General features: G+C 38.3%; 1 protein-coding gene across 2 annotated transcripts in view; it reads right to left on the reverse strand.

Annotated features, from left to right (window-relative positions):
- Positions 1–19,346, reverse strand: part of LARP4B (La ribonucleoprotein 4B) — a 101,162-nt gene that overhangs the window by 41,640 nt on the left and 40,176 nt on the right. For both annotated transcript variants that reach the window (XM_058532333.1, XM_058532332.1), the window contains 2 exons: positions 16,092–16,242; positions 15,702–15,842 (listed from right to left, as the gene is read on the reverse strand). In XM_058532333.1, coding sequence (XP_058388316.1) covers positions 15,702–15,842; positions 16,092–16,242 — 292 coding nt within the window. The remainder of the gene's footprint in view (positions 1–15,701; positions 15,843–16,091; positions 16,243–19,346) is intronic.

Here is a 19,346-nt window from a genome sequence, read left to right on the forward strand (position 1 = left end):
AACAACAATCCTAAAATTAGTATGGAACCATAAAAGACCCCAAATAGCCAAAGCAATCTTGAAAAAGAACAAAGCTGGAGGCATCATGCTCTCTGATTTCAAACTATATTACAAAGCTATAGTAATAAAACAGCATGGAATCAGCATAGGAACAGACACACAGGCCAATGGAACCGAATAGAGAGCCTAGAAATAAACCCATGCATATATGGTCAACTGATCTTCAACAAGACTACCAATATTTAATGGGGAAAGGACAGTCTCTTTAATAAATGGTGCTGGGAAAACTGGACAGTCATATGTGAAAGAATGAAACTGAACCCTTATCCTACATCATATACAAAAACCAACTCAAAATGGATTAAAGATTTAAACATAAGACCTGAAACCGTAAAACTACTAGAAGAAAATGTAGGGGGAAAAGCTCCCTGACACAGGACTTGGTGATGATATTTTTGGATTTGACACCAAAAGCACAGACAACAAGAGTAAAAATAAACAAGTGAGATTACATCAAATTAAAAAGCTTCTCCTTAGCAAAGGAAACCAACAAAATGAAAGCAACCCATGGAATGGGAGAAAATATTTGCAAATCATCTATCTGATAACGGATTAACATCCAAAATATATAAAGAACTCAACAGCAAAAACCAAACAATCCAATTAAAAAATGGGCAGAGGATCTGAGTAGACATTTTTCCAAAGAAGTCATACAAATGGTCAACAAGGTACATGAAAAGGTGCTCAACGTCACTAATCATCAGGGAAATGCAAATAAAAACCACAATGAGATACCACCTCACACCTGTTAGGATAGCTATCATCAAAAAGACAAGAGATAAGTGTTGGTGAGGATGTGGAGAAACAGGAACCCAGTGCACTCACTGCTGGTGGGAATGTAAAGTGGTGCAGCCACTACGGAAACCAGTATGGAGGTTCCTCGAAAAATTAAAAATAGAACTACCACATGATCCAGCAATCCCACTACTGGGTATATATCGAAAGTAAATGAAATCAGTATCTTGAAGAGATATCTGCACTCCCATGTTCACTGCAGCATTATTTACAAAAGTCAAGACATGAAAACAACCTAAGAATCTGTTGACAGATGAACAGATAAAGAAAATGTGGTATATATACAATGAAATATTATTCAGCTATAACAAAGAAGAAAATCCTGCCATTTGTGACAATATGGATGAACCTAGAGAACCCATTATTGCTAAGTGAAATAAGTCAGACACACAAAGAAAAAAAACTACATGATCTCACTTATATCTGGAATCTAAAAAAGTAGAACTCATAGAACCAGAGGGTAGAACCATGGTTGCCAGGGGCAGGGGTAGGGGAAAATGGGAAGATGTTGGTCAAAGGGTACAAACTTTCAGCTATACGATGAATAAGTTCCAGGGATCTAATATACAGCATGGCGACTATAGTTAATAATAATATATTCTCTATTTGAAATTTGCTAAGAGAGTAGATCTTAAGTGTTCTCAGCACACCAAAAAAAAAAAAGGTAACTATTGAGGTGATGAATGTGTTAATTAGCCTCATTGTGGTGATAATTTCACAGTATATATGTAATATCAAACCATCATGTTGTACACCTTAAATATATTCAATTTTTACTTGTCAATTATACCTCAATAAAGCTGGAGAAAACTGCAACCTCACCCCACCACTTTCCTTACCTTGATTTGTCTTTTCCATTGTGTTTATCATCCTCTTAGATTATATATCATGAACTTATTTATTGCGTGTATTACTAATTGTCTGTCTCTGCCCAAAGGATAAAAGCTCCAGTAGGGCAGGGCTTTCATCACTTATATTCACTGATGTATTCCAACTGAATCTGGCACATGGAGAGTTTTGAATACACATTTTTTGAATGGAAACAACAAAGAATAAATGAAACAAGTTTTCCAGCTGTAGGACACAGGTCCCTGAGAGATATGAGACATATGACTGTCCTGAGCCTGGGCTCAGGAAGTGGGAAACCAAGTGGAACCCAGTGGGCTCACTGCATTAAGAGACACAGAGGAGAGTGCCGGGACAGCGTGCACAGGGTGGGCATCCAGAGAGCTGCAGAGGACTCCCATCAAGTAGGCAGTCACGCTCTAAGCACGGCACAGGCGTGATGGACTCCCCAAGGCCAGGAAGGAACCACCTGAAAGGATGAGAAGTAGCATACCTCTCTCTCACACAGGGCTGCCAACAGCCTGTTCCCACCAGCTAGACTAGAACCCCTCATGTTCACAGAGCACTGGCTACACAGGGAAAAGTAGAGAGAAGGGTCTTACCTCAGGGGTGGGAAATAATAAGCCCCAGACTGAGCACTGCTCCATTGACACCTAACAAATCTTACAACAAGATATGAAAGGATCAAATTATTTCCAAGTAACTTCACTGCAACCTGGAACAATAATCGAAATAGTTATAGAAATACAAAAATATTAAGCACCCAACAAAGACAAACTCAATCCAACCAAAAATTACGGTGAATGTAAAGAAGCAGAAAAATATAAGCCAGTAATCAACAGAAACCTATCCAGAACTGACGCAGATGTTGACATTAACTGACAAAGACATTATAATGGTTATCCTAATTGCATTCCACTTGCTCAAAGTTAGGCAGACATGAAAAATACAAAAAAGACCCAAATAGAACATCTACAGATGAAAACTACAATGTCTGATATTACAAATATACTTGATGGAATTAACAACAGGTTAGACATTACAGAAGACTAGTGAACTTGAAGACATAACAGAAACTTTCCAAAATAATACAAAAACAAAAATAATTACTTAAAAAAGGAGAGAGAATCAGTGAGCTGCAAGACAACTCCAAAGGGCTTAACATAGGTATAACTGGAGATCATGAAGAAGGAATGGCCGGGGTGGGAGACAAGGTGTCACAGGGACATTTGAAGAAATTATGGCCAAAATTTTTCCAAGTTTGATGAAAACATTTATATATCACAGATCCAAGAAGCTCAATGAACACCAACTGCAAGAAACATGAAGACTACCTTTAAGATACATCACAATCAAAATGCTCAAAACCAATGACAAGAGAAAATCTTAAAAGCAGCAACATAAAAAAAAGACAGGCTACATAGAGTAGAACAAAATTAAGGATGACGTCAGATTTATCTTCAGAAATAATGCAAGTGAAAAGACAGCAGTGCAGCATCTTTAAGGCTGACAAAAAAAATCTGACAACCTAGAATTCTATACCAAGTAAAAATGAATGTAAAATAAAGATGTTTTCAGATATACAAAAGCTGAAACAATTCATCATAGCAGATCCGCACCACAAGAAACGTCCAAGGAAGTCCTTTAGGTGGAAGCAAAAGGATATCAGAAGGAGATCTAGATTTATACACAGGAATAAAGAGCACCAGAAATGGTAACTATATGGATAAGTATGAAACTTTTTTTCTTATTAAAAAATCATTTTCCAATAAAAGGAACCGGGGTTCCTTAGAGAAACGGCTGATTCTAGGACTGGAGCAGGGAGAAAGAAAAGAAAACACCACCAATACAACAACAAAAACCCCTACACTGATGGGGGCACGTCAAACGGAGCCAACTGGAAGAGCTTCCAATGGCCAAAGCTAGAACATTTGAGGAAAAAATAATGTACTATTGGACTATAACCCAAAGTATAAAATAAATATCCATGAGTCCATACTGATATAAATCAATGGCTGAATACACGAGGGAGAAGAGACACATTCCCATTCATAAGAATTCCAAGTTATTTACGTAGATTCTCTGCTCTCATAAAGAGGACAGTCCTTAAGTATAGGCTGTGCACAGTGACTTCCTTTCAAAGAAAACAATATGCGAAGAGAGAAAAAAAAGAGTAATTTTACAGCTGAGAAATCTAATAAACCTACTTCAGACAGGTGGTCAAGATAACATCAACTGTGATAAATCATGCTGAAATTATGTACCCTTAACATGATGGGATGAAAACGGCACTTGATCTCTGTGGTCTTCCTACACCCAAACCCATAATACTAGTATTATGATGAGAAAAACACCAAACAAATTCCAACAGAAGAGTACTGTACAAAATAATTGACCAGTACTCCTCAAAACTATCAAGGTCATCAAAAACAAGTGAAGTCTGAGAAACTGTTACAGCCAAGAGGATCTTAAGAAGACATGACAACTAAAGTAATGTGGCATCCTGGGACAGAAAAAGGATATTAGGTAAAATGTACCAATACTGGTTCAGTAATTGTGGCAAATGTATCATAATAATGTAAGATGTTAAGAATAGAAGAAACCGGATGCCTGGTCTATGGGAACTCTCTGTACTCAATCTTCTCAATTTTTCTGGAAGTAAAACTGTTCTAAAACAAATAGTAAGATGAGAAACTCAAACCTAACCACATCAATTACCATAGTAAATGTTAACGTTCTAAACACCTGAATTAAAGGTAGAGATTTTAACATTTGACTTTTTTTGAAAGAAGCAAGACTCATCTGTTATCTATAAGAAATGTACTTTATTAAATATAAAGACCCAAATAGGTTAAAAATAAAAGGATGGAAGAACATATACCATGTTAAAACTGGTCAAAAGAAAGCTGAGGTGACTATATTAATATTAGACAAAGTAAATTCAGAGTAAAGAAAATTACCAGGGCTGAAAAAGGTCATTTTATAATGAAAGAGGAGTCAATATATCAAGAGCCATAACAATCCTAAAACAGAGTTCCAATACACATGAAGCAAAAACTGAGAGAACTAACAGGAGAAATAGACAAATCCAGAATAGAACACCTCTCTTAATCGATAGAACAAGTAGGCCAAAACCAGAAAGAATATAGTAGACTTGAACAACAGTGTCACCCAACTAGACATGACTGATACTTACAGAACTCCCATAACAACAGCAAAATACACATTCCGAAGTGCAAAGGGAACATTTACTAAGATGGCCCATATTCTGGGCCATAGTACAAGTCTTAATAAATTTGAAGGATTCAAGTCATACAAAGTACTTCTGTTGACCACAATGAGATTAAATTAGAAATCAATTTTTAAAAAGTTCCCTGGAAAATCGCCATATATTTGGAAACTAAATAACATACTTCTAAATTACCCATGAATCAAAGAGAAAAAAAAAGGAATTTAGGATTTTGAACTGAATTTAAAAAAACCAAAACATACAACATATCGGAATTTGTGAGACTCTGCTAAAGCATACTTAGGAGGAAATTTATAGAACTAAATGGCCATTTTAGAAAAGAAGAAATGCCTCAATGAGCTCAGCTTCCATCTTAAGACATTAGAAAAACAAGAAATTAAACCCAAAGTAACCAGAAGAAAGTATGTTATAAAGATCAGAAGAAAACTAATGACACAGGAAGAAGAAAAACAAGAAAAATCAATGAAACCAAATACTTGTTCTTTGCAAAGATCAATAAAATTGGCAAAGCTCTACCCAGATTGACTAGGGTGAAAAAAAAAAAAAAAAAAAGAGAACACACAAATTGACAATAACAAGAATAAGCGATGAGACATGACTACAGAGTCTACAGATGTTAAAAGGATAAATAGAGTATTTATTATGAGCAACTCTAGGCAAAAGAAAACTACAGACCAATATGCCTCATGAACGTAGGTGTAGAAATTCTAAGCAAAATTTTAGCCAATCTAATCCAACAATATATCAAAAGGGTATTACATCATGACCCAGCGAGGCTTATCCCAGGAATGTAAGTTGGTTAAACATTTGAAAAATCAATCAACATAATTCATCTTAACACACTAAAAAAGAAAAAATATATTATTGTTGCCATAGATGGAAAAAAAATATAAGAAATTCCAACAACCATTCCTTATAAAAACGCTCAGCAAATCATAACAGAAAGGTACCTCATCAACCTGATAAAGGTCTCATATGTAAAACTACAACTAACATTATACTTAACGGTGAAAGACTGAACGTTTTCCCTCTAAGGTCAGCCAGATTTTCACTCTCACCACATTTGTTTATCTCTGCAGTGCAAGATCTATCCAGTGCAGACACACAAGATAAAGAAATAAAAGGCACCAGATTGGATAGGAAATAAAACTGAATTTATTCACAGATAACATGAAATCTGTAAAAAAGTTCCTAAACTAATAAGTAAGCTTATTAACAAGTTTTCACAGTATGATATCAATTTATAAAAATTAATTATATTTCAGAGTGACGTCAGCATCATGGCGGAGTGAGCTTTCCCGTGAATTCTTCCCCCACAAGATACAACAAAAGCAACAGCCACAGACCAACAACGGAATCCCAGACAGTGAAAAGCTAGAGCGGAGGGATCCACACTGCCGCACATCTGAGAGCGGAACGTCCTGGGCCCCCGGAGGAAGTGGGGAGAGGTAAGGAGAACTCCGCTCCCTCCCCATCAGATCAGCGATCCGGTCCGCGTGGCTCCCAGAGAGGGGGGAGGGGCGGCCCTGGGCGGGAAACTGTAGCTCTTCGGGCTCTCTCAGCCAGTGGGAAACTCCCGCACAGAGGGCTCAGAGGAGCCACAGGGCTACCATCAACATCTGAGCAACCCAGAGAGCGGATAAAGAGGGGCAAACGAGAAGCCTCCCACGTCAGGGACCCAGAGGGCAAAAGAGAGAGCTCCCCCCTCCCCGCAACCCGGAGTCTGCAGCTTGACCAGATCTAGCGGTCCGAGGCAGACCTGAATAAACTGGACTGGACCCGTGGATCGCAGTGGGGAAAAAAAACAAAACAAAACAAAACAAAACTGCGGATCGCAGCAGAAAAACTGGGGCAGAGCGCAGGGGCCTTAGACTACACAGCCCTTTACCACCAGACAGTGGCGGCAGGTGGAAATTGCAACCAGAGACTTCCAGGATGAGGAAAATCAAAACCAACACAGGAACCACAATGCAAAAATATATGAAATCACCAGACCAGAAACAAAATGACAAGCACCCAGAAATCAACCCCGAAGACACAGAAATCCATAAACTAAATGACAGAGATTTCAAAATAGCTATCATAAAAACACTCAACAAAATACGAGACAACACAGACAAACAATTAAATGAGATTAGGAGTTTCTTCACAAAAGAGATTGAAATCATAAAGAAAAACCTATCAGTGCTGATGGAGATGAAGAACACAATGGAGGAGATAAAGGAGAATCTGGAATCTTTAAAGAACAGAGCTGACAATATGGAGGAAAGAATTAGTACTTTAGAGGATAGGAATACAGATATACTCCAGATGGAAGAAGAGAGAGAACTAAGACTAAAAAGAAATGAAGAAAGACTCCGAGAAATATCGGACTCTATTAGAAAATGTAACATAAGAATTATAGGTATTCCTGAGGGAGAGGAGAGGGCAAGAGGAACAGAGAGCCTATTCAAGGAAATAATAGCTGAAAATTTCCCAAATCTGGGGAAGGAGCAGGAAATACCAGTAAGCGAAGCCAACAGGACGCCTATATATATTAACAGACAAAGGCCTTCACCACGACACCTAGTGGTAAGGCTAGCCAGGGTCAACGACAAAGAAACAATATTAAGGGCAGCTAGACAAAAACAAAAAATAACGTACAAAGGAACTCCCATCAGGCTCTCAGCGGATTTCTCAACAGAAACTTTTCAGGCTAGAAGAGACTGGAATGATATATTCAAAATACTACAAGACAAAAACTTTCAGCCAAGAATACTCTATCCAGCAAAAATATCCTTCAAATATGATGGAGAAATAGTAACTCTCCCAGATAAACAAAAGCTAAGGGAGGTCATGGCCACGAGACCGCCACTACAAGAAATACTCAAGAAGGCCCTCAGGCCTGAAAACAAGAAGAGAAAGGGAACACAAAGCTTGGAGTAAGGAGAAAAGTAGGTAGACAAAATCAGAGAAATAGTAGATCTTTACCGGAATAGGTTAGCAACCACTTAAATACTAAACTCAAAGATCAAAGGAAGAAATTCACCAAAAATAAATTTAACCTCATCACTGTAAACACACAGCCACAACACAAGATAGAATAAGGTATAACAAGAGCAACTTAGAAGGGGAAGAGGAAAGTGACTGAATTGACTTAGTATAAGGAAATAGGGGGCTATCAGATAATGGACTATCTCATACAGAAGATTTTTCGCCCAAACCTCAAGGTAACCACTAAACAAATAATCAAATTAAAACCACATATGATAAACAAAGAGAAAACTAGAAGAATCATAAGACAGAACAACCAAACTGAATTGGCAGTCCAAAACAAATGGGACAAGAAACAAAGGAAATCCAGAAGAACCAGAAAATAAGTGACAAAACAGCAACATTCAACCCTCATATTTCAATAATTACCCTAAATGTAAATGGATTGAACTCTCCAATCAAAAGATACAGAGTGGCAGGATGGATTAAAAAGCAAGACCCAACAATATTCCTGCCTTCAGGAAACACATCTTAGCACTAAAGACAAGCACAGGCTCAGAGGGAAAGGATGGAAGACAATACTCCAAGCTAATGGCAAACAAAAGAAAGCAGGTGTTGCCATACTCATATCAGACAAAGTAGACTTCAAGATAAAACAGGTTAAGAAAGACAAAGAAGGGAAATATATAATGATAAAAGGGACACTCCATCAAGAAGACATATCACTTATAAATATATATGCACCCAACATAGGAGCACCAATGTACATAAAACAACTATTAACAAACCTAAAAGGAGAAATCAACAACAACACAATAATAGTAGGGGATCTTAACACCCCACTTACAGCAATGGATAGATCATCCAGACAAAAAGTTAATAAAGAAATATTAGACTTAAATGAAAAACTGGACGAGATGGACCTAGTAGACATATACAGAGCACTCCACCCAAAAACAGCTGACTACACATTCTTCTCAAGCGCGCATGGAACATTCTCTAGGATAGACCATATGTTGGGAAACAAAGCAAGCCTCAATAAATTTAAGAAGATTGAAATCATAACAAGCATCTTTTCAGACCATAAGGCTATGAAACTGGAAATGAACCAGGAAAAAAAAACTGGGAAAGTGACAAAAATGTGGAGATTAAACAACATGCTACTGAACAACCAATGGATCATTGATGAAATTAAAGGAGAAATCAAAAACTATCTGGAAACAAACGAAAATGATAACATATCAAACCATATGGGACGCAGCAAAAGCGGTCCTGAGAGGGAAACTCATAGCGATACAAGCCCACCTTAACAAACAAGAAAAAGCCCTAATAGGCAACCTTAAATTACACCTAACAGAACTAGAAAAAGAAGAACAAACAAAGCCCAAAGCCAGCAGAAGGAGAGAAATAATAAAAATCAGAGCAGAAATAAATGATATTGAGACCAAAAAAACAGTAGAAAGGATTAATGAAACAAAGAGTTGGTTCTTCGAGAAGATAAACAAAATAGACAAACCCTTAGCCAGGCTAACTAAGAAAAAAAGAGAAAAGGCTCAAGTAAATAAAATTAGAAATGAAAGAGGAGAAATTACAATGGATACCATGGAAATACAGAGGATTATAAGAGAATACTATGAGAAATTATATGCCAACAAATTGGACAATCTAGAAGAAATGGATAAATTCTTAGACTTATACAACCTCCCAAAATTGAACCAAGAAGAAATGGAGAATCTGAATAGACCAATCACAAGTAAAGAGATTGAAATAGTAATCAAAAACCTCCCAAAAAATAAAAGTCCAGGACCAGATGGCTTCTCCAGTGAATTTTACCAAACAGTCAAAGAAGATTTAATACCCATCCTCCTCAAACTATTCCAAAAAATAGAGGAAGATGGAACACTTCCTGAATCATTCTATGAGGCCAACATCACCCTGATACCAAAACCAGACAAAGACAATACAAAGAAAGAAAATTACAGGCCAATATCGCTGATGAATATTGATGCAAAAATCCTCAACAAAATATTGGCAAACCGAATACAACAATATATTAAAAAGATCATACACCATGATCAAGTGGGATTTATACCAGAGACGCAGGGATGGTTCAACATCCGCAAATCAATCAACGTGATACATCACATCAACAAAACAAAGAATAAAAACCACATGATCGTCTCAATAGATGCAGAGAAGGCATTTGACAAGATACAACATCTATTTATGATAAAAACTCTCAATAAAATGGGAATATAAGGAAAGTACCTCAACATAATAAAGGCCATATATGACAAACCCACAGCTAACATCATACTCAATAGGGAAAGACTGAAAGCCATTCCTCTGAGAACAGGAACGAGGCAGGGCTGCCCACTCTCACCACTCCTGTTCAACATAGTACTGGAGGTTTTGGCCAGAGCAATTAGGCAAGAAAAAGGAATAAAAGGAATCCAAATAGGTAACGAAGAAGTGAAACTCTCACTATTTGCAGATGACATGATTGTATATATAGAAAACCCTAAAGAATCGGTTGGAAAACTGTTAGAAACAATCAACAACTACAGCAAAGTTGCAGGGTACAAAATCAATCTACAAAAATCAGTTGCATTTCTATATGCTAATAATGAACTAACAGAAAGAGAGCTCAAAAAGATAATACCATTACAATTGCATCAAAAAGAATAAAATACCTAGGAATAAATCTTACCAAGGAGGTGAAGGACCTATACAATGAGAACTACAAGACATTATTGAGGGAAATCTATGATGACATAAAGAAATGGAAAGATATCCCATGCACGTGGATTGGAAGAATAAACATAGTTAAAATGTCTATATTACCTAAAGCAATCTACAGATTCAATGCAATCCCAATCAGAATCCCAATGACATTCTTCACAGAAATAGAAAAAAGAATACTAAAATTTATATGGGGCAACAAAAGACCCCGAATAGCTAAAGAAATCCTAAAGAAAAAGAACAAAGCAGGAGGCATCACAATTCCTGACTTCAAAACATACTACAAAGCAATAGTAATCAAAACAGCATGGTACTGGTACAAAAACAGACACACAGATCAATGGAACAGAATTGAAAGCCCAGAAATAAAACCACACATATACGGACAGCTAATTTTCGACAAAGGTGCTAAGGACATGCAATGGAGAAAGGAAAGTCTCTTCAATAAATGGTGTTGGGAAAACTGGACAGCCACATGCAAAAGAATGAAAGTGGACCATGTGCTATCGCCATTCACAAAAATTAACTCAAAATGGATCAAAGACCTGAAGGTGAGACCTGAAACTATAAAACTCATAGAAGAAAATATAGGCAACACACTATTTGACATTGGGTTTAAAGGAATCTTTTCGGATGACATGCCTACCCAGACTAGGGAAACTAAAGAAAAAATAAACAAGTGGGACTTTATCAGACTAAAGAGCTTTTATAAGACAAATGAAACCAGAATCAAGATGAACAACCAACCAACCAGCTGGGAGAGAATATTTGCAAAACATACATCTGACAAGGGGTTGATCTCCATAATATATAAAGAACTCACACAATTGAACAACAAAAAAACAAACAACCCGATCAAAAAATGGGCAGAGGAAATGAACAGACACTTCTCCAAGGAAGATATACAGATGGCCAATAGGCACATGAAAAGATGCTCAACATCACTAATCATCAGGGAAATGCAAATCAAAACAACACTAAGATACCACCTCACGCCCGTTAGAATGGCTATAATCACCAAGACAAAAAACAACAAATGTTGGAGAGGATGTGGAGAAACAGGAACCCTCATACACAGCTGGTGGGAATGCAAATTGGTGCAGCCTCTATGGAAAACGGTATGGAGATTCCTCAAAGAATTAAAAATAGAAATACCCTATGATCCAGCCATCCCACTACTGGGAATCTATCCAACGCACCTGAAATCAACAATCCAAAGAGGCTTATGCACCCCTATGTTCACTGCAGCATTATTCACCATAGCCAAGAAGTGGAAGCAACCTAAGTGTCCCTCGACTGACGATTGGATTAAGAAAATGTGGTATATATATACAATGGAATACTACTCAGCCATAAAAAAAGACAAAATCGTCCCATTTGCAACAACATGGATGGGCCTGGAGCGTATTATGTTAAGTGAAATAAGCCAGAAAGAGAAAGACAAACACTGTATGATCTCACTCATATGTGGAATATAAACCAACACATGGACAGAGAAAACTGGACTGTGGTTACCCGGGAAGTGGGGGTGGGGGGTGGGCACAAGGGGTGAAGGGAGTCATATATGGGGTGATGGACAAACAAAAATGTACAACCCAAAATTTCACAATGTTAGAAACCATTAAAATATCAATAAAAAATAAAAAAAAAGTCAAAAAAAAAATTAATTATATTTCAGGGCTGGCCCGGTGGCGCAAGCGGTTAAGTGTGTGCGCTCCGCTGCCGCAGCCCGGGGTTCGCCGGTTCGGATCCTGGGCACGCACCGACGCACTGCTTGGCAAGTCATGCTGTGGCAGCGTCCCATATAAAGTAGAGGAAGATGGGCACGGATGTTAGCCCAGGCCCGGTCTTCCTCAGCAAAAAGAGGAGGATTGGCAGGTGTTAGTTCGGGGCCGATCTTCCTCACACACACACACAAAAAATTAATTATATTCTATCTACTAATAACAAACAAATGCAAATTAAATTTTTAAAAATCACCTACAATAGCACCAAAAAATATGAAATACTTAACGATAAACTGGACAAAAGATGTGAAAGACCAGTATACTGAAAACTAAAAAATACAGCCAAGAGAAGTTAAAGACGACCTAAACAAGTGGAGACATATACCCTGCTCATGAGTACTTCACTAAGATGTCAATTTTCTCCAGCTGATCCACAGATTCAGTACAATTCCAATAAAAATCTTAGCATTTTGTAGACACTGACCAGCTCATCCTAATTTGTATAGAAATGGAAAGGAACCAGAATAGCCAAAATAACTCTGAAAAAGAACAAAACTGCAAGACTAACACTACCTGTTTTTAAGAATTATTTACAGTAATCAAAACAATGTGGTACTGTTGTCAAAACAGACTAACAGATTGATGGAACAGAAGAGAGAGTCCAGAAATAAACCCACACATGTAGGGACAAATGATTCTGAAAAAGGCGCAAAGGCAATGCAGTGGAAAAAGGAGAGGCTTTTCAACAAATGGTGCTGGAACAGATGCATCTCCCCACATAAAAAAAAAAAAACTTTGCTCCATACCTCACATCATATACAAAAATTAACTTAAAAAGGAACACAGACCTAAAAAATGTAAAACTTAAAACTATACAACTTTTAGGAGAAAATCTTTGTGACTCTGGATTAAGCAAAGAGTTCTTAGGTACAACACCAAAAACAAGATCCATAAAAGAAAAAAAACTGATAAATTGGACTATATAAAAAATTTTAAACTTCTGCTTTTCAACTTTTAAATTTCTGTTAGGATAACAAAAAGACAAGCAATAGACTGGGAGAGTGTACTTGCAAATTACATATCTGATGAAGACTTGTGTCCAAAACATATAAAGAACTCTCAAAACTCAATAATAAAACAACCCAATAAGAAAATGGGCAAAAGACTTGAACAGACCCTTCATCAAAAATATATGCATACGAAAGGTTGCTTGACAGCATCAGTCATGAGGGAAATACAAATTAAAACAACAATAAGATTCCACTACCTCCCTTTCAGAATGGCTAAAATTAAAGACTGACCATATCAAGTGCTGGTGAGGGTGCGGAGCAGCTGGAGCTTTGATCCACTGCTGATGGGAAAACAAGGCACCACTGTGGAACGCAGATTCACCGTCTCGTACGAAGATAAACACATGCCTACCAGACGACCCAATCTACTCCATTCCTACGTATTTACCCAAGAGAAATGAAAATATACGTCCAGAAAAAGTCTTACTAATAAATATTCATAGTAGCTTTATTTGTAATAACCCCAAACTGGAAACAATCCAAATATTCACCAACAGGTGAATGAAAAAACAAACTATGGTATATACTAGAAGGGAATACTGCTCAGCAATAAAAAGGAATGGCTCATGAATGTTACAACATGAATGAATGTCAAAATTAGTAAGCCAATAAAAGAAGCCTGACAAAAAGAGCATATACTGTAAAACTCCATTTACATAAAATTCTAGAAAATGCAACCAAATCCATAGTGACAGAAAGCGGATCAGTGGTTGCCTGGGGTAGGGAGAGGGCAGGAGGGAGGGCACAGGAAGCTTTTCGTCGTAACGGATATGTTCATTATCTTGATTGTGATAATGGTTTTACAGGTGTATACACATCTTATAAGAGAAATCAATGGGGAATGAAAGAGTCAGCAAATCAATTCTATAATGAACTGAATAGTGTCCTTTAAGCTAGAGAAAATAAAACTTACAGAAAAGCTATAGGATAGGCTTTAAATATGTGATGTTTATTGTACATCAATTATGCTTCACTAACGCTCTATATCTCTCTACCCAAAAATAACAAAGAGGAGAGTGCTCGGGTCTGAGGCGAGAACAGGAGATGTAAAGTAGTTGTTCAGGAGAGTGACTTCACTGGGCCTCATAGCAGCACTGTGGGGCAATGGTGTGGGCCCTCTGGAAGTCTGAGATCACGAACTTAAAATGAGACCATTCCACACTGCTATACATTGTTGTTCAGCCACATTTATCTATATGCTCAGGAATAGGCACATAGAAGGTAGAGAATTATATTTAAAGAAGTTTGAGGCATTTGCTTAGCAACTATGAAGGACGCTGGATGCAAGGAAGTAAGTGAAATGATGGTCTGGGTAATCCGGGCAGAGTGAGGAGGGAAATGAGGGCACAAGGTGGGTCATGGCGATTACAGAAGTTAGTGGAGGCATTCAACAAGTGCTAGCCGAATTAGCAAGAGTGAAGACAAAGCCTTCATGGAGGTCACCCTTTAAGGGGAAAAACAAACAAACATTTAATGCCAAACACTTCCATGGTGCTTATTATGTACCTTTCATATGTAATATAAAGTTTGGTAGTAAGACTGTAACAACAGAAAGGGAGGGCATACTTTCTCATTCATGTACCTTCTCTAACTCCAGTGTATCTTCAGAGAAACATCTGGGAGACAGGACACACTCCACATTCAATTCCTATTTGCCAATTTAGGGGAGTTATTTCTTCCACTCAAGTTGCCCCATCCAACTGTTAATGAGTGCAGCCTACCCCTTACGTCTGTTGGAGTTTTAAAAATTGCCTGATCTTTTAGATTAAGACAAAAACAAAATCAGAGGTGAGCAATCCGTGGCCCGTTACCTATAGGCATTTCTACGTCGGCCCACATCCTGGCCCCCAAAAGAGAACTGTTCTGTTCTCCTTGTTCTTTGCCTTCTTCTGAGAATAGCTGTAAATAGCCCTTTTACAAAGAACCAACTCTTTTTGGGTTTGCCTCTCAAATTCAACATTAACGTTCCCTCTCTGTACTTTTACGATACTTTCCCCTACAGTCCATCTTCTGCTTTTCCTAACTAAATCTGATTTGCCTTTTGGGAACCACTCAGGTCTTACACTCTCCATGACGCCTTCCCCGACCAGAACTCCTCATCTCTGTATCCACATAAGAGTGAGCTTAAAGTAGACTCAAAGGAAGCAATGAAAGGCACATTGTTTAGGGAAAGATTTAACAAGCTAAGTTTAAAAAGCCCATATACTATACGAAAATGAATTCATAAAATAGCTTTACCCGTTTCGCTATTTTCAGGTGGAGATTCATATTCTGAGTGATCCAGAGCCAAAGTGTTCATAGCTGTTTGGTCCGACTCCTGTAAATCTGATAGTGCTGCATTCTCATGACTTTTGTCGCCATCACCGTTGGCATCCAATCCTATAATTAGGAATTTTACCACAAAAGGCAGGGTGAGAAGAATAACTTTCTGTTATAACAAAACAAAAGCTTATACTTGCAGTTACTCTCATTTTTAACCTGATTCTGAAAGATCTCCTTGCTCTTAAATACTATCACAAACCATAACACAAATTTTAATTAACAATTTCTTAAATATGGATTAACAGGAAACAAAGACAAAGCCTTGAGAGCAAAGCCACTCCTCATCGCCCTCAGCTCACAACTCACCCTCCTGGCCACAGTCTGTGCGCTGGCAGGGCGTCTCCTCCCACGCTGCACTCACACTGCCATCCGCTGTACTACTGCCTTCCAAACGTGACATATGAGTCCCCCATACTTCTGCATTAGGGTTTAGCTCTGAAACCTTGGCTGTTGGTACCTAAGAAAAAATTTGATATACATATTTGTATCTAAATCCCAATCAAACGCAATTTTACTTATTAATTCAGAGTTAAAACACATCTATGTAAAAGAATTTATGCTAAAAAGGCTGAATCTATCTATTTACATGTACTTTTGGGATGAAATCAGGTGCAAAAATAACAAAAATTGATGCATTCATCACTCAACATAATTCACCATCAGATTCTTAAGTTCCTATCAAGTACAAGACTCTCTAGAAACAGGAATGAAAGACAGGGTCCCTGCCTTCGTGGAGATTTCAGTGCCTTACCAACAGTCTAACAGATGAATAACTGGAGATCCAATTATCATCTCTGTTCTAGATGACCCAACACAATTCACAGATTTACAAATCTGAATAGAATACAGATGGATAAAAGTCTAAAATAAAGCTCAAACCCTCATATAAGTAAAGGATGTAGAAAAGGAAAGTTCCTCAGAAGAACAAAGGTCTTCTGATAGGTGTGTCAGAGAGGTGCGTGGTGTGGCCACCTCTCCGACCTTGCTCCTCTCCAGTTACAGCAGCCTCCGTGCTGCTCCAGACACACCAGGCCCATCTGCTCTTCCCACTCCCCTTGTCCAGAGCACTCTCCCAGACACCCGCATGGCTCACACCTTCGCTTCCTTTGGGGATGGGAGAGGTCTTTACCGGTGTACCTTATTAAATCTACAACCACCCTGATTTTTCTTCTGCTTACAAACCTTAGGTGGCTCCCCGAGTTTCAAGAAAATTTGATGTCCCTGGAGCACAGCTGCTCCCCAAACTAACTCCAGTTCTGTCGCTACAATCCTTCAGCAAATCTAGCCAAATTATTTGTCTTTTCCCAGGTACCACAAGCCTTGACACCACTGTGCAGAGGTCAGAGCTTCCAAAGGGAGGAATAAGGGTCCTGGTCCCAGGGGTCAGAGCTTCCAAAGGGAGGGACAAGGGTCCTGGTCCCAGGAGCCCTCAGGCAATGCCAGGCAGGAGCCCCGAGCTGGGTGCAGCGTCCCTGCACCACCCCAGAGAGGAGCAGATACTACCCGATGCTGTCTCCAAATGTGAAAAGGATCAGGAAGCAGCACGACGAGCCATCGAGGAAACAGCGTACGGATTAACAATCTTAAAAAGATAGAATAAATTCATTCTGGCTGGGGGGATTAAAGCTTGCAGTGAAAAACAAAACTACTGCTGAAATTAAGATTAGAGGCTGAGGTAGTTAAAGGATATACTTTAAGGATATACTTTGTTCACACCTAGGAAGCAAGGCCAATCAATAAACATCATGCCCACAAAACCAGAGGTCTAAGTGACCATCTATCTGGAATTGTTTTTATTTTTTTAAATATTGGTGATAGGGCAGAAATTAGGGTTCCCCTCTCCTTCAAGAATATTATACTCAAGAAGCACTGACTCTTCAATCTCCCTTCTTACCTAACATCTAAACTTCCGGTTCATTTTTGGCCTCTGTTTCTGCATAGACTGCTTCTTTCTTTGTCTCGCTCATCCACCCATCTCTCCAACAAATACTTCCAAAATGCTCACTAAGTGCCAGGCACAGCACTAGGCAACAGGACAGAACGATGGACAGGGCAGACACAACCCCTGCCCTCAAGAGCAAAATGAGCAATGCAGAAGATACTCCATGTCTCACAGACATTACCACGTTCCTCAGCATTTAACCCTTGTTTTTTTAAACTCATGTCTCTATTCTCTTTCCTATATCAACATTTGTGTAAAACAGCTCTTCTGATTAAACCCAATCTCTTTCCACCACGCAACAAGCTTTCCCATGTTAGTGCTACTCCCATGTTAGTGCTACTCCACCGACGGAACTGACTCTCCTGATCTCATGTACATATTATACATTCTCTAAATTCCTAACACCAGCTAACATTGGTCTTTTCCATTTTTAGCACCTTTTGCAGTTGACTGTAGTTCACTAACACAGATCACACACCATTCTAGAAATGAACTGCCCATAAACAACAGTCTGAGAGCCACCACAGCACTGCTAGAATGTGTCTCGTCTTACTCACCAGCCCATAACTCTTGCATGTCCATTTTGTTCACCACTGTACCGTGAATACTCAGCAGTCCTGAGCTCAGTACAGAGGTGTTTCAGAAATATGCTGAAGGAATGAATGTTTAAAAAAGTAGTAACATAGAAAATTATACTTTCCACTATTTGACAACTTGTGCAAGATTTTATGCTACAACTGAATAGAACCCTATCCTTTACTAAATTAGTAAATTAGTATTTACTAATACTACTTATTACTTAAGAAGTAGTAAATACTCAAATCCAAATCAAGTATTAGAGAAAACACAATTTTAAGCAGTTAACCAGAATTCAAGAGATACTCTGAGATGTGACAAGGGATGAAAAAATGGAGACTTATAATTACAAGCTAATGCCACGACGACTGACACTAGAGAGCCTGCTGGGTGCCAGGCATGCCCTATGCACGTACTTGTACTGAACCACAACAATCCCATGAGGGAATGTTATTACCACTGCCACCATTTCACAAATGAGAAAACCAAGGCAGAAAATGGTTAAAGTAACTTGCCCATGAAAGCGACTGTAATTAGAAAATTGTGTTCTAATATCAGCAAAAATAAAACATTTATCAAGAGTTCATTAACTTCTTGTAATTCACATGAGAAATAACTTGTAGTAAACATTTTTCTTTAAAATGTGGTTATTCTCTTGCAGTCATATGGAACTCCAACGCATTACCAACAACTCAAGTTTCATCTGCTTGGCTACCTAAGTCTTATTTTTCCACTGAACATTCATGGCTAAGCAATGATTACTAGAACCAGAAGTTAGTGGACCTTAATAGCCACATTCTGAAGCAATTTTATATAAATGACTAACATTACTCTTTGAAGAGTACAGCATCCCTAAATTCCGACCTTCTAAAGAAACTCTTCTACCCCCAAAACACTGTGCTCCATTAAAATAAAAACCACCTACCAATTCACACATTTGTGTTTTCTGGACATGAGACAGAACAGTCCCACTGACAAGTTAGTGAGTAGGAACTAGAGTAACTAATATCATGGGAGGGGAAAGGTAGATGGAGAATATAAAA

This window comes from Diceros bicornis, chromosome 36 (genome assembly GCF_020826845.1).
Source record: "Diceros bicornis minor isolate mBicDic1 chromosome 36, mDicBic1.mat.cur, whole genome shotgun sequence".
Classification (NCBI taxonomy): Eukaryota; Metazoa; Chordata; class Mammalia; order Perissodactyla; family Rhinocerotidae; genus Diceros; species Diceros bicornis.